Source organism: Ptychodera flava, chromosome 22, assembly GCF_041260155.1.
Source record: "Ptychodera flava strain L36383 chromosome 22, AS_Pfla_20210202, whole genome shotgun sequence".
Lineage (NCBI taxonomy): Eukaryota > Metazoa > Hemichordata > Enteropneusta > Ptychoderidae > Ptychodera > Ptychodera flava.
This window is the reverse complement of record NC_091949.1, coordinates 26,831,284-26,848,300: the sequence shown is the minus strand read 5'-3', so window position 1 is coordinate 26,848,300 and position 17,017 is coordinate 26,831,284. Positions and strand designations below refer to the sequence as shown.

At 34.5% G+C, this 17,017-nt stretch overlaps 1 protein-coding gene across 6 annotated transcripts in view; it reads left to right on the top strand.

The window, feature by feature from the left end:
• Window positions 1-17,017, top strand: part of LOC139123076 (uncharacterized) — a 37,217-nt gene that overhangs the window by 3,879 nt on the left and 16,321 nt on the right. For 2 of the 6 annotated variants that reach the window (XM_070689056.1, XM_070689057.1), the window contains exons 3-6: window positions 199-397; window positions 1,179-1,349; window positions 16,106-16,212; window positions 16,682-16,782. In XM_070689056.1, coding sequence (XP_070545157.1) covers window positions 16,711-16,782 — 72 coding nt within the window. In that variant the 5' untranslated portion in view covers window positions 199-397; window positions 1,179-1,349; window positions 16,106-16,212; window positions 16,682-16,710. Of the gene's footprint in view, window positions 1-198; window positions 398-1,178; window positions 1,355-8,359; window positions 8,402-16,105; window positions 16,213-16,681; window positions 16,783-17,017 lie in introns of those variants that run through there. The other 4 variants (XM_070689058.1, XM_070689054.1, XM_070689053.1 and 1 more) reach the window with 4 other exon arrangements.

The following is a 17,017-nucleotide window of genomic DNA, read 5'->3' as shown; positions in this document are numbered from 1 at the left end:
TATTTTAAACATTTTTCTAGCAACAAACAAAAAGCAAATAATCACCTCCTATAAACAGTATTGATATATCTTGCATGCTATGTTCCTGAATGATGTCTTTGATGTTCACTGCAAATTTTTCAAATGGAAATTGGAAATTATTAGTGTTAATACCACATGTAAACTTTATGAGAATTTAATTTTTCTTTATCTCTATAGCATCAATCAATTTCAGTAAACTTGTCAAATGCTGAGAGTAAAGATTTTATCAGTTCTCTGGTTCTCAAAGATGAAGACAAAGGTTCTTTATGTGTCTTGTGTGTGAAAAACAAGTTTAAATCAACCAATCCTACAAAAGTTAGAAAACACATCAAAGAAAGCCATCTGTCCAATAGCATGATAACTGAACAACCTGAAGGTAGGTATACTGTCAGGTTAGTTAAAAAATACCACAAAGGATGAATGTGGACAATATTGCAGTGTATTGCCTGACATGAAGTGGAGATTATCCATGGCACAGTGCTGATGTCTGATGAAGCATTTGCCGTATTTTGTATTCACCTTTACATCTAACATTCATGACAGGGATGTTTCCAAGTAGTGACTATCCAATGCAATGTCAACACTTTGCTTCCAATTTATTAGCACAAATATAGAATGCTATTTTTGATGTGTTGCAAGCTTCTGATAGCCACATTACACGTATGAGACACATTGCGCCAATTGTCCAATGGATCCCTTGAAACCAAAAATTCAGGAACAAGTTCTCAGAGCAATTACAAAAGTGAGATAACATGTAGATCAATTTAATCGTTCATTGTCAGCTGGCTTTTTACTGTAGCTTACCAGTAAGGAAGCCTTTGTGAATTTTCTTTATTTGTGTATCGAAATATCATAAGGCTGTGTCAAAAGTTTAAATAGTACGGTATGTTAGCTGTTAAACTGTAACTTGGAAAATGGTAATTTAAATATATTGTTAAATTCCTATACTGGTAAATTCATCAGAGGTTATGTAGACATTGTAAAACACTAATAAAACATTGATCAATGGTCTGTTATTATGAGGTTTGAGGATACCTCATTGAGCAGTTCTCACAACCCCTAGCTGTCAATTTGCTGAATGATGATGAGCCTGTTACATGTCATGTATTTATTCACAATTTTTATATGTTAATCACAGTTTTTTAAATTTCTTTCAGTGTCAAACAACAAGTTCATTATCATGCCATGCCGTCAAACCTGTCGAGGGGATACTTTACAAAGATGTCATTGGCATTGCCCATACTGTAAAGATGGGAAGACGGTTGAGAGAGCACCTGATTTTAGAAATCACCTTGAAAATGCTCACAAAGCCACAGTACATGACCAAAGTAAGCATTTTTTTTATCTTTTATTGGATAAAAAATCAAGTAATTGCAGAGTTACATTAATGTATTACGGTAGAAAGTCGCATAAAGAATTTACAAAAGGTTGTGAATTCTTTCGTAAATTTTCATTACATCAGGTCTAGTACTCATTGTCTTTTCTATATTGTAACGTATAGTAAATTCTTTTTTAAGTAAAATTCCAATTGGAATATTTGTTTCTGATATCCAGTATTTATGTATGCACCATTTTCCTAATAAAATTAGAAGTTGCATAACCATATTACAATGTCTGGGGTGACCATGTTTTCAACGGGGTCACCAAAAATTTTCATTGATGGTGTGATTTTCACCCTTTCTCCAATAAATCTACAAATTACATTTTCAATCTTTTCCCAACATCTTTCAGCAATGTTACAATATAAAAATCTATGTTCTAAAGAGTAAACTTGATGACAAAGAGGACAATACATAGAGTCTTTCATTTTCCAAAAATATAAATATTTGTTGCATGGCAATACATGTAGAAGAAGTTTCCATTGAAATTCTCTCAGTTTTGTCTCCTTGGTTGCACTGTAAACTTGTTTCCAGATGCTGCTGTGACTGTTACTGTTTCTGGCTGTGTCATTTAAATTGTTGCACAATTTGTGAAGACTTCTTGAGGTTTTACATAAGTGTTGCTGAATAAGACTCAAATAAAGTGTTTGCCTTTCAAATTATGAAGAGTAATTTTTGACTTGCCAGTGACTGCAGCATAGTCATATTCAATCGTCTGTACCAAAGTAAGCATCTAAACATTATTCTTCATGACTGATAATGCCCTTTACAATAATGACTTCATGGAATGTGTGAGGCTTTTAAAGTCGCAGTGGCAACATGTCAGAATACAGTGATTATTACTTGTCATGAGCAATTATACGTCATTCCTTCATTATGGCACATTTGATTTGCCTGTCTGTTAGCGCAGCCCACATATTACTTCATGCCCTGGCTTTTTCGTGTCTATGACAAAATGGTCATTCCAGTCATCAATCAGAAAGTTAACAGCCAAATAAATAACATTTTATGTCTGGTATTTTCATGATTTTTGAGGCGGTAGTACTGGCATAAGTTGGCTAATTTACATAATAAGTGATTTTTACCTTGGACCAGTGGTCAAGGTCAGGCTAATGGACTCACTATCGGAGGATGGTGGGTTCGAGACCTGATTCAAGACCCGGGAGATCCAGAGTCGGAGGATGGTGAGTTCAGATCTGCTCGGTGTTGTGCCCTGAGCAAGGCATTTTACTCCTCAGTGCTCGGGGGTTAGTGGGTTATGCATACCACACCCTGTAATTGGGCTATTGCCCGTTGGATGATGGACTGATAAAATTAAATTAAAATAAATTAAACAAAGTGTAGGACTTAATAATTGTATCGATAATTCCCTATCAATGTTATGGGCAAGGTTTTGTCAATATTGCACACTGATTCTCGTATACATATCAGTATTCTCCTCAGACTAGGGTTTTAGCGTATTGGGCCCGAGATCCTTTAATTTCTGCCAACATCAGTCAGCCTGATAACCTGTCCGATATCCTATGAAATAAACCTCCCTTTACTCTTGAGTTTTATGTCCAGCTTGGTTTCTTGATCCATTAGTCAGCGTCTTTTGTAGTGAAATAAACAAGATAATAAACATTGCATTGAGTGCAGTCAGTGTTCATACTTTCAAGGCTTGCTCTACTTTAGGGATTGACATGATGACAAAATCATTGCCAAAGTGTCAATGGGATATGGGTTGAAGCAAAATAGAAACATTGGACATTTCAGGCCCATGTTTGCGTGTGCAAAGTGCTGACAGCGCTGTCCTGATAGGCTCATTTTTAGCTGACGGCTAGTAAAATTGACCGTGTGGCTACTCATTAAATTTAACCTCAGTTTTTAGCTCCCATAGCCATATGTATATATGGCAATGGAAGCTATTCTTATAGGCTAGGAAAATGTCTGTATGTATGTATGTCTGTATGTCTGTATGTCTGTGTGTCTGTATGTCTGTCCGTCAACATCAAAAACTACAAAACCGCTGTACATTTCATCTTGATATTTGGTGTGTACATGGATGATGGGCTGTAGATGAGATTTGTTCAAATGAAGTTGTCATTGCCAAAAATATGCAAATTAAGTGAAAAAATGTAAAAACAGTCAAAATTGAAAAAAACTCAATAACCACTGAGCAGATTACATGAAAAATTAGCATGTAAGTACTTTGGGCTGACATGAAATGATTGTGCGCATCTTGGGTCAGTATCTTGGACTTGCTATTTTTCATGAATTTTTTTGTAATTTTCTCCCATTTTTGGTCAAAAAATCTCCTGCTCTGAAACCACCAGTCCGATTGATTTGAAACTTGGTATGGAAGTGCATAGGAGTGACCTTTCCCAAATTTGGGCAAATCGTGGTGAAATTTGCATATTTTTAGTTTACACGTCCATAGACTCCCATGTATAAGGCAGATCTCCATAGACTGCCATGTATAAGGCCACAAAAAATAAAATTTAGTTTCTCATCGTATTCATATTGCAAAAAGGATGCAGTGACACAATTTTTAGTCCCCACGGATGAAGTCCAGTGAGCTTATAGATTGGGTCATGTCCATCTGTTCATCCATCCGTGAGTCCATCGTTCACGCAGATATCTCGGATATTTGACAAAATGTCATGTGACCTTGATGACCTTTGATCTCAAATATACATATTTGTCCATAACTCAGTAACCACAAGTGCTACCACCCTTCATATATGGTATGATGGGACAGCTTATGACGCCACATATTGTACCTCATTAATTATGCACATATCTAATTTTGAGCGAGCCAATAGAGCTAGAGGTCTGATTTTTGGTATATAGGGATAACTTAGCAAAACAATTTTTTGACAAAATGTCACGTGACCTCGGTGACCTTTGACCTCAAATATACATATTTGTCCATAACTCAGTAACCACAAGTGCTACAGCCTTCATGTATGGTATGATGGGACACCTTATGACGCCACATATTGTACCTCATTAATTATGCAAATATCTAATTTTGAGCGAGCCAATAGAGCTAGAGGTCTGATTTTTGGTATATAGGGATAACTTAGCAATACAATTTTTTTGACAAAATGTCACGTGACCTCTGTGACCTTTGACCTCAAATATACATATTTGTCCATAACTCAGTAACCACAAGTGCTACAGCCTTCATATATGGTATGATGGGACACCTTATGACGCCACATATTGTACCTCATTAATTATGCGCATATCTAATTTTGAGCGAGCCAATAGAGCTAGAGGTCTGATTTTTGGTATATAGGGATAACTTAGCAATACAATTTTTTTGACAAAATGTCACGTGACCTCGGTGACCTTTGACCTCAAATATACATATTTGTCCATAACTCAGTAACCACAAGTGCTACACCCTTCATGTATGGTATGATGGGACAGCTTATGACACCACATATTGTACCTCATTAATTATGCACATATCTAATTTTGAGCGAGCCAATAGAGCTAGAGGTCTGATTTTTGGTATATAGGGATAACTTAGCAAAACAATTTTTTGACAAAATGTCACGTGACCTCGGTGATCTTTGACCTCAAATATACATATTTTTCCGTAACTCGGTAACCACAAGTGCTACACCCTTCATGTTTGGTATGATTGGACACCTTATGACGCCACATACTGTACCTCAATAATTATGCGCATATCTCATTCTGAGCGAGCCAATAGAGCTGGATGTCTGATTTTTGGTATATAGGGATAACTATAGGAGAGAAATTTTTTGACTAAATGTCATGTGACCTCGATGAACTTTTACCTAAAATATATGTTTATGTCAATAAATAAGTAACCACAAGTGCTATGTCCTTTGTATTTAGTAGGATTGGAGACCTTATGACAACACACGCTTTACCTCATTAATTATGTACACATCTAATTCTTGGCAAGCGAATAGAGCTAGAGATCTGATTTTTTTGCATATAGGGATTAATTAGCAATATAATTTTTTTTCAAATGTCATGTGACCTCGATGACCTTTGACCTTGATTATACATATATATGCATATCTCAGTAACCACAAGTTCTATACCCTCCAATTTTGATAGGATACTAGACCTTAAGATGTCACATCTTGTACCTCATTTATAATGCCATATGTATTTCTTGGCTGGCCAATACTGCTAGAGGTCTGATCTTTTTTCCCGATTTAGAACCATAACTTAGACATGCCTCATGTGTTTAAATTGGGAACAACGACATAGACCTATGTGCCCATAGATCTCAACATATACACTCCAGTGATACTTCTTAATGACCACATTTTCCTGCCCCATCAAGACTAATACTCCTATTACAAGTGGGGACTATGTCATTGTAAATGACTTGTTGATTTAATGGTTGTATCACAGTATTCAATATATCTAATTCTGTATTTTTTCCATTTTATATTCTGAATAATTACATTAAACATATTTCCTTGTCTCCAGTACATTTCATTTAAGTATTTTCACTTCATGCACTTTATCCCTTTCACACATGTTCAAATATCTGACCAGAGAACAACACTAAATAGTCCAGGATGGGAGCTACAGTGTCATTGACGCTATTTTTCAAGGAAGTTTCACCTTTTGTGAAATATGAGATATTTTTCAAAGGACCACTTGGCTAGCATTAACAGATACGTGATGAACAGTCCCAGGAAACAATCATTTATGTATGGAAACCCAGCATCATTCCAAGCGATATTATTACTGAGCTACCATGACTACTGTGTGATTTTTAGGTCACATTTGGTATACCAATGTGAGGTTATCTTATAAGCTGAAGTTGGTGGCATCTGATAGTTTGTAATTTGGTATAAAAGTCCCAAGGGATGTTATTAGATAAATTTTCTGCTGAAAGTGTTGGGAAACCCCGGAATTTGTATATTTTAGGTAATTTTCTCAGTTTGTGACCTTAAATGACCCACACCAACCAAGGATATGTTGTGAGACAGTTTGAAAGGCTGTAGACATAATTTTGTCATATTTGGTATCGATTTGTAGTAAAATTTGATCCAGAAAACAAAGCTGAGGTTTTTCATTGCGAACCAATTTTTGCAACTTTTCCATGTAAGACACACAAGAACTGATGAGAAATTTTGATCCAGGATAATTCCAGATGTCATAATCACCCCTCACAGTGGAAGGCATTTCACTGCACTAACTGTAACTAACTTAAGTGCTGTTTACATACAAATGATAGCACTCATAGCATTACATGTAATTACAAATCCCCAAGGTTGTAAATACATTTCCTGCCATCATCTATCTGGCCATCATAGCACTTTTAGTAAACATGGTCAATACCAAGGGGTGGAACATTTGATATTCAGGAGGGGCTAGGGTCTAGAGGATTGATGAGGTAGCATTACTTTTTTACCAGATCCTTTGTACATTTTTTCCCCACTCTTTATTTTTTCCCACTCCCACCTTTTGTTTTGTCAAGCCTTCTCTTGCTGATGTTTTTTTTTGACATTTGCTTATGTATGTAGGATCTGCTTGTCCCATTGCTATCAGAAGTTGATATGCATTTTCCTAAAGATGACCTCCAGTACTTAAGTTGGAGACCTTATTTGCTTCTGTCATTCTTGTTTTTCTGGTTTGATTATTTCTTGAATGGACCAATTCAAACCGAATGTGAGCACATAGTGTCCTTGACGGTATTTTTCTTAATGTGTGAAACATGTCTTTCAAAGCATGAATAATACTTGTGCCTATGGGTAACCGACCTCTGCCAAATAATGCTGAAGATCAACTGAAAAATAAATGCTAATTTTGCAGCTTTTGGGTGATTATATTTAGATTTAGTTAAATGGCATGGATATTTTGATGTTAAAGGTATACAGTCACCTGTAATCTAAATATGCCCATATATGGTCAAAGGGGCGTTCCTTGGTATTCAAAATGCCCATGTGAGGGTGCTGTTTTGAAAAAAGCAGCCACCCGTTTAAAATCTATGATTGTTTAGATTTTCTCTTTCCATGGTAACTGTGGCAAAATTGGAACACGTGACAGTATACCTTTAATATCGAGGTATCAAAATAGAAGGTACTGAATTCATCACAATTCTGAGCTACATTGATTTTATTGTTATGCTGAAACTTAAAGGGGAAGTTGACCAAGGATGATTTTTACATTATGTGCTAGCTTTGTGGTCCCTTACCCCGGAAAAGCTATTTTCGCCATTTATAACCCGCACGATTTTTTACAAAAATGATAGAAACAGTACAGGAAGTTGCCCATGTAATTTGAATCATGGGAAAAAGCTCCAAGCTTGGAGCTTGCATCATGTGATATGGAAGGGACCATTTTCTCATGGGTATGGCATTGTCCACTCAGCCATGCTCAAACCAGGCTGTGCGTATTTACATAACTTTTGTTTATACTGAGTATCCTTGCATAAACAATGAATCATTTATAATAAACTGTCTATTGTCAGATTTTGTGTTGCTGTTTACTACTGTGTTACTTTGAGTGGACAATGTGGGGGCCATACCCATGAGAAGATGGTCCCTTCCATATCACATGATGCAAGCTCCAAGCTTGGCGCTTTTTTCCCATGATTCAAATTACATGGGCAACTTCCTGTACTGTTTTTATTGGTTTTTGTAAAAAATCGCTCGAGTTATAAACGGTGAAAATAGCTTTTCCGGGGTATGTGACCACAAAGCTAGCACATATGTAAAAATCATCCTTGGTGAACTTCCCCTTTAAGGGTGTTGCAAACTAATTAGGTCATTTGCATATTCAGCAAATGTAGTGTTGTTAGGCCATATATCAATTGACAGCACTTGCAGGTAATTTTGTTCAGACTTGGACTCATATGATGCTTAAGGTTTAATAGTTATTTTATACTGTTTGTGGATATTGCTTGTTGAAGGGATTATTGTAATAAGTTCAAGTATAAAAAGTGACAGTGAAGAATTTGCTTTGATTTACAGGGTATGTTGACTGTGGTGAGGCTCAGTTGCAATGAAAGTCTTGTAAGTGTGTTAGGCTAAGTATAAACTATTAGCATTTAAAAAACTTGTGATTAACCATTAGGGTAATTTCACAGCTCTTTTGGGACACATTTTGCAACATTATGTGTCCTACATTATAATTTTTACTCACACATGCCTAGACCAATTTCATTCAAATTCTGCAAAAGGACAATATATTAAATTATAACTTACATATGCATATCAAATTACTTTGCTATACAATCTAATATGGCTGCCAAGCGGCTGTTTCGTAGTTACTTTTTCATACTCACTCTCAACCCATAACGTATATGTATTACCTATTATATTATAGCTCTGTCAATACCAGTGAATTTTGTGACGTCATACCCTCAGATTATTACTGATAATGTATCCGATTATCCAGCATTGTGGCCCAAGATGTTTTCTACATCCAAACATCTACAAATTCACTGGCATTGACAACACTATAACATAATAGCAATGATGTATCCCCTACCGACCATCATAGACTCGAGCAAACTTTGCACTCCTATGTGCTTGGCTCCGCCTCGTACATTATGTTGTTCAAAGTTTCCTTTCATCCATTTTGGGCTGGGAGGGGGTACATTGCTTCTTAATGATATCCCAAACATGGGACTATGTGCCCAAGGGTAGGTGACCATTTGGCCTCCTTACATCGGGCATCTGGTCTCTCGCCTCAAGAGTACACAGTCCTTGCTTGGGCTAGAATGTTTGTATTACATGGCTCGCTTACATTGTTTTTCACTCCAAATTTTTGGGTTTACATACATGTGACAATCATATACTTATTTCCATGTTACTTGTTAGACAAAAATCTGTTGAAAAATAAAAATGATTTTCATCATCGAATGGCTCATTGATACATCTGAATCACTGTTATGGGTTTTATACATCATTATTATATAGGGTTCATACATCTTCACAAATATATCAGCATGCTGTCCTTGTTTGTGGCAGGATTTTATCTCATAAACTTACTGCACTTACTTGGAATGAACTTCAGCCTGCTTGGTATGCAGCATTGCCCTCTATTATCACATCCTCTAATTATTCGTGTACTGATCTAACGGTCAGTGACAGCCTATAAAACAAAAGAGAAAATGATGAATAAATATTTGTGACAGAAGTCAACTGAGGTATTTTTACAAAATGTGTTGAATCTCAGGATAGTGTCTAATAAGTGTACATACCGTACTACAAAATTTTACATGTTTTACATTTAGGTGGAACAGGTACTTTCTGTCAGTGACAGCCTGTAATAAAAATAAAGAGAGAAAATGATTAATAAATATTTGTGACAGAAGTCAGCTGAGGTAATTTTACAAAATCTATTCGTTGAATCTCAGTATAATGCCTTATAACAGGCCTATGTAACGTTAATTTTTACATGCTTTACGTGCCGGGGGGAGCAGATACTTTCCATCTGTGACAGCCTGTAATAAAACGAAAAAGAGGAAAGAACTAATATATATTTGTGACAGTAGTCAATTGATTTATTTTCACATAATCTGTGTCAGGTGTCTCATGATAGTGTCATATAACAAGGCAAGTGAAAATGTTTAACATTTTCAATAATTTAGAATAAGACGACATCTATCCTTGTAATGTAAAAGTTATTCAAGAGATGAAACAAAACAAATGTAACGAGCATTGGTACACTTATGTGTTAAATAAGCCAACATTACGTACATTTGGGAAATTCAAGACGGAGTTTAGCGAGGAAATATATTAGTCCGTGGGCTAGAGGGGGTCTACGTGCACCCCCCCCCCCACAGGATAACAAACCTGTATTTTTCAGAACCCTTGGGATCCTAGAATACGAAATGGAATTTTAACAGGAAAAATATAGGGACGCAATAGCTGTTATGGTCATGTTTTGAAGGGTACTGCAAAATCATGATTTTCTAAGCCAAATGCATTTTCGTCAAATCTGTCTTCTTGTAAGTCATGTGCTGAGCTCATTTTTTAACATAACCTCACTTGTTTGGTATCATTAGAAAGGGAATTTATTCCTCTTTAAGATGACATATTGCACTATGCAATATCTTCTACAGTTTTTGTCAAATATAACCAAAACTTACCCCTTACCCCAAAATTTAACATTGCAAATTACAGTAAAACTCAAATTCTACCAATTTTTTAGCTAGGCATAATAAAATATGCATTGCTTTGTCTGAAATCTGTTTTATTTGATACAGGGACATGTCAGAAATATAAAATAGACTTTTAACAGAAAAAATATTGGGAATCTACAGCTGTAACAGTCATATTTTGAAGGGTACCACAAAATAACAGTTTTGCAGATTTGCATGCATTTTTGTTAAAACTGTCTTCTTATAAGTTATCTGCTGAGCTTGTTTTTGAATATAACCTGGCTTGTTAGGTATCATTAGAAAGATAATTTACTAATCTTTAGAATGACATATTGTAACATGCAATATCTTCTATAGTTTTCATGATATATAACCAAAACTTACCCCATACCCCATAGTTTACATTGAAAATTTCAGTCATAGCTAAAACCAAATTCTACCATTTTTTTAGCTTGACACAAAAAATCTGGCCGTTTTTGCTATTAAATCTATTTTATTTGGTACAGGGACATGTCAGAAATATGAAATAGACTTTTAACAGAAAAAATATTGGGAATCTACAGCTGTAACAGTCATATTTTGAAGGGTACCGCAAAATAATAGTGTTGCAGATTTGCATGCATTTTTGTTAAATTTGTCTTCTTATAAGTTATCTGCTTAGCTTGTTTTTGGATATAACCTGGCTTTCTTCTAAAGTTTTCATGATATATAACCAATATTTACCCCATACCCCAAAGTTTACATTGAAAATTGCAGTCATAGCTAAAACCAAATTCTACCATTTTTTTACCTGGACATATAACATCTGGCCATTTTTGCTATTAAATTTATTTTATTTGGTACAAATACATGTCAGAAATATGAAATAGACTTTTAACAGAAATATAAAAATAGACTTTTAACAGAAAGAATATTGGTATTCTATGGCTGTAACAGGCATATTCTGTGGAGTACTGCAAAATCACAGCAGTGCAGACTCATATGTGTTTTTGTTAACTTTGTCCCATTGTAGGTCATCTCCTGCGCTTATTTTATTACATAACCATGTTTATTTGGTATCATTAAAAAGCTAATTTACTACTTCTCTAAATGACATATTGTTATATGCCATATCTGATATAGTTTTCATGGAATATGACGAAAACTTACCCCATACCACAAAGTTTATATCGAAAATTACTTTCGTAGCTATCGTCAAATTCTACCAATTTTCTAGCTAGACATAACAAATAAGGCAATGCTTTATATGAAATCTTTTTATTTGGTACTGGGGAATGTCAGAAATATGAAATAGACTTTTAACAGAAAATATATTGGGACTCTACAGCTGTAACAGTCATATTTTGAAGGGTCTCGCAAAATCACAGTATTGCCAACTCGCTTGCTTTTTTGTTAAATCTGTCTTCTTATAAGTCATCTGCTGAGCTTGATTTTTGACATAACCTGGCTTGTTAGGTATCAATAGAAAGGCAATTTACTAGTCTTTAAAATGACATATTGTAATATGCAATGTCTTGTTTAGGTTTCATGAAATAGGACCAAAACTTACCCCATACCCAAGGTTTACACAGCAAATTACTGCAAATCTGACACTCTACCTTTTTTACAATTTATTAACTTCATATACCAAAGGCAATGCTTGTATGTAATCTATGAAATCTGTGTTTTTGTTAAAAAAGTATGTCACAAACATGAAATTAACTTTTAACAGGAACATAATATGATTTTGTAGCCTTTTGGATCATATTTGGAAGGGTACCAGGTATCAGGGCAAATTTGCCGAAACACATACATTTGCAATATATGGGTTACCCCTCCAAAATGATCCAAATGGCTACTAAATTGTATCATCTTCCCGTTAAAAGTTAATTTTATACTTGTGACATACTTTTGTAACAAATAAATCAGATTTTAAACAAGAATTGCCTTTTGTATTATGTGCAGCAAAAAATGGTAGAATTTAAGATAAGCCGTAATTTGCGATTTGAACGTTTTGGGTATGGGGTAAAGTTTGACCATATTCCAGGAAAACTATGAATGACATTGTATATTACAATATGTCATCTTAAAGAAGAATAAATTGCCCTACTAATGATACCTCACAAGCCAGGTTGTGTCACAAAATAAGTTCAGCAGATGACTTACAAGAAGAAGAATTTAACAAAAAAGGTGCCAGTTTGCGGTTACTGCGATTTGCATTTCCCTTCAAAATATGGCTGTTACAACTATACAGTCCAAATATTTTTTCTGTTAAAAGTCTATTTCACATTTCTGACATGACCCAGTACCATATACAACAGATTTAATACCGAAACAGAGCTATTTTTATCATGTCTAGCTAAAAATTCACGGAATTTGATCACGTTATCTATGACAGTACTTTCAATATAAACCTTGGGTATGGGGTACGTTTTGGTCATATTCCATGAAAAATATACAAGATATTGCCTGTTACAATATGTCATTGTAAAGACTATTCAATTACCTTTTCAATGATACTAAACAAACCCAGTTATAATCAATAACAAGCTCAGTAGACGACTTATAAGATGACAGATTTAACAAAAACGCATGCGAATCAGGAATACTGAGATTTTGCTGTACCCTTAAAAATACAGCTGTTACAGCTATAGAATCCCAATATTTTTTCTGTTAAAAGTTCATTTCATATTTCTGATATGGCCAAGTACAAAATAAAACAGATTTCATACAAAAAATTGTCTAATTTTTTATGTCTGCGTAAAAATTGCTTGAATTTGACATTAGCTATGACAGTAGTTTTCGATGTAAATTTTGGGGTATGGGGTAAGTTTTGGTCATATTTCATAAAAATCTGTACAAGATATTGCATGTTACAATATGTCATTTTAAAGACTAGTAAATAATCTTACTAATGATACCTAACAACTTACATTATATTCTATAAGAAGCTCAGCAGATGACTTAAAAGACGATAGATTCAACAAAATGCACGCAAGTCAGGAATACTGAGATTTTCCTGTACCCTTCAAAATCTGACTGTTACAACTACAGAATTCCAATCTTTTTTCTGTTAAAAGTCTATTTTATATTTTTGACATGACCCATTACCGAATGAAATAGATTTCATACAAATAAATGCCTGATTTTATATGTCTAGGTAAAGAAAATGGTAGAATTTGATTTTAGCTATGACTGCAATTTTCAATGAAAATTTTGGGGTATGGGGTAAGTTTTGGTCATATTTCATGAAAACTATATCAGATATGGCATATAACATTATGTCATTCTAAAGATTAGTAAATTATCTTTCTAATGATACCTAACAAACCAGGTTATATTCAAAAACAGACTCAACAGATGACATATAAAAAGACAGATTTAACAAAAATGCATGCAAATCTGCAACACTAATATTTTGCAGTACCCTTCAAAATATGACCGCTACAGCTGTAGAGTCCTAATATTTTTTCTGTTAAAAGTCTATTTCATATTTCTGACATGTCCCTGTACCAAATAAAATAGATTTAATAGCAAAAACGGCCAGATTTTTTGTGTCAAGCTAACAAAATGGTAGAATTTGGTTTTAGCTATGACTGCAATTTTCAATGTAAACTTTGGGGTATGGGGTAAGTTTTGGTTATATATCATGAAAACTATAGAAGATATTGCATGTTACAATATGTCATTCTAAAGATTAGTAAATTATCTTTCTAATGATACCTAACAAGCCAGGTTATATTCAAAAACAAGCTCAGCAGATAACTTATAAGAAGACAGTTTTTACAAAAATGCATGCAAATCTGCAACACTGTTATTTTGCGGTACCCTTCAAAATATGACTGTTACAGCTGTAGATTCCCAATATTTTTTGTTTAAAGTCTATTTCATATTTCTGACATGTTTCTGTACCAAATAAAACAGATTTAATAGCAAAAACGGCCAGCTTTTTTGTGTCAAGCTAAAAAAATGGTAGAATTTGGTTTTAGCTATGGCTGAAATTTTCAATGTAAACTTTGGGGTATGGGGTAAGTTTTGGTCATATATCATGAAAACTATAGAAGATATTGCATGTAACAATATGTCATTCTAAAGATTATTAAATTATCTTTCTAATGATACCTAACAAGCCAGGTTATATCCAAAAACAAGCTCAGCAAATAACTTATAAGAAGACAGTTTTAACAAAAATGCATGCAAATCTGCAACACTGTTATTTTGCGGTACCCTTCAAAATATGACTGTTACAGCTGTAGATTCCCAATATTTTTTCTGTTAAAAGTCTATTTCATATTTCTGACATGTCCCTGTATCAAATAAAACAGATTTCAGACAAAGCAATGTGTATTTTATTATGCCTAGCTAAAAAATTGGTAGAATTTGAGTTTTACTGTAATTTGCAATGTTAAATTTTGGGGTAAGGGGTAAGTTTTGGTTATATTTGACAAAAACTGTAGAAGATATTGCATAGTGCAATATGTCATCTTAAAGAGGAATAAATTCCCTTTCTAATGATACCAAACAAGTGAGGTTATGTTAAAAAATGAGCTCAGCACATGACTTACAAGAAGACAGATTTGACGAAAATGCATTTGGCTTGGAAAATCGTGATTTTGCGGTACCCTTCAAAACATGACCATAACAGCTATTGCGTCCCTATATTTTTCCTGTTAAAATTCCATTTCGTATTCTAGGGATCCCAAGGGTTCTGAAAAATACAGGTTTGTTATCCTGTGGGGGGGGGGGGGGGGTGCACGTAGACCCCTCTAGCCCACGGACTATATATGTCACTTGATACGTCAAGGACTGAAAGATCCTTTTTTGTACAACTACCGTACATTTTGAATTCTTCCTTTACGAATTGAAACGGGGCGTTATCGAAATGAGATTATACAAAGACGTCTTTTTGTAGATTGTGTGATTTAAATGCAATCGAGGATGAGCTGCATTTTATGTTTCACTGTTCTATGTATAATGATCATCGTCAACACTTGTATCATGAGGTTGAGTTAACAAATCAGGGTTTTTCCTCTTTTAATGATATGCAAAAATTATGTTATCTTATGTTGAATAATGTGAGATTAATGGCAAAATATATCAAGAAAGCATTTCAGAAAAGACGTAACACTTTATTCAATTAATTGACGCAGTGTCTGCTGCAAACGTTTCTTTCCAAAGTTTGTCACGAATGAGATGTTGATTACTTTATTTATTAGTTTTAACTCTAGTGCATTACTGTCCTCATCCTAAGACCCTCTATGATGCTTGATTTTGTTTTATAGTGACTTGTTAGCCTGTTGGGCTGGATGACCCGTCACACTAATGTATGACTTATAATCAGTTAACTTTGTGTTAGTGAGTCACAAGTCACTATAATAAATAAAACTACTACTACTATGAGTGTTGACATGTAGATGGATTTCTGTACGGTATGACTGTCAACTTATTTGAACTTGTTTGTATCAGCATGTCATCTAATTGTATGCTCTGCAACAGAATTTGTGTGATAAGCTGCAGGAAATGAAAAGTCACTCATTCATTTCACATCTCTATGTGATGGTTAATGGATGATTTTGCTATAAATGCTGGTCCAAAAATTTATGCTGCATTTACTTTCTATGGTTTTCAGGTAAGAAAAGAAATTTGTGTGGCAATGGAGCAGGTGTGAGTATGAAGAGGAGGAAAAATGACTCAATCAATAATGCAATGCAAGAGAAAATAAGAAACTAAGGACAGGTCAGTGCTACAGCAATAATAAAACTCACCAATATTAATTTTAACAACAGTTAGTAAGATATCTTCAAATGATTCTGGATTGCTGTCATTGTAGATTTCTAGGGAATGTTAAGTGGAACTGTTACTTCAGAAGTTAAAATGTGTCATTTTGTTGCCATGTTTAGCAAATTTCGTCACCAAATTATCACCCATTTAATTTTAGTTTCATCACTATGTCTGGATTATGAAGATGGTGAGTTAGCTTCCTTTGGCTGAAGGTGTATCAATTATTTTGCTTCTATCATAATGCTATCTAATATAAACAAATTAGAAATTTGATTTCTAGTGTTTGTATCACTCGAGAAGAAAATTTCAAACATCAAGTCAGGAATGTGACTCAGGTGTTTCTTGAGAGCCCTTTTATACCTTACAAGAAAGTTGAATCTTGAGTTGATATGGTAATTTTATGATTACATTTATTTCTTTTTAGGTGATGGAAAAGATGGAAGTACTGTAAAAATGCCTCGGAGTTCTGGTATACCGTGTTATATTGATGGACAACAGCAGAAACTTCCAATGGATTTGGCTGAGGTAATATGATTGATGCATATTCACAGGCGATTTTTCTGTGGAGGAACAAATTTTAGTAAATGAAGTGAGGCAATATGATTATATTGGGTACCATTTGAGCTTCACAGTCTGCAACACGAAGTTTATCAGATGGGTATTATTGTCCTCCTTCAACTTTGTATGACTTCTGAAAAAGCTCTTCTCAGAAAAAGTTTACAGTTAGACAAGCAGATCAAAAAAATGACCTGCCTTAGAT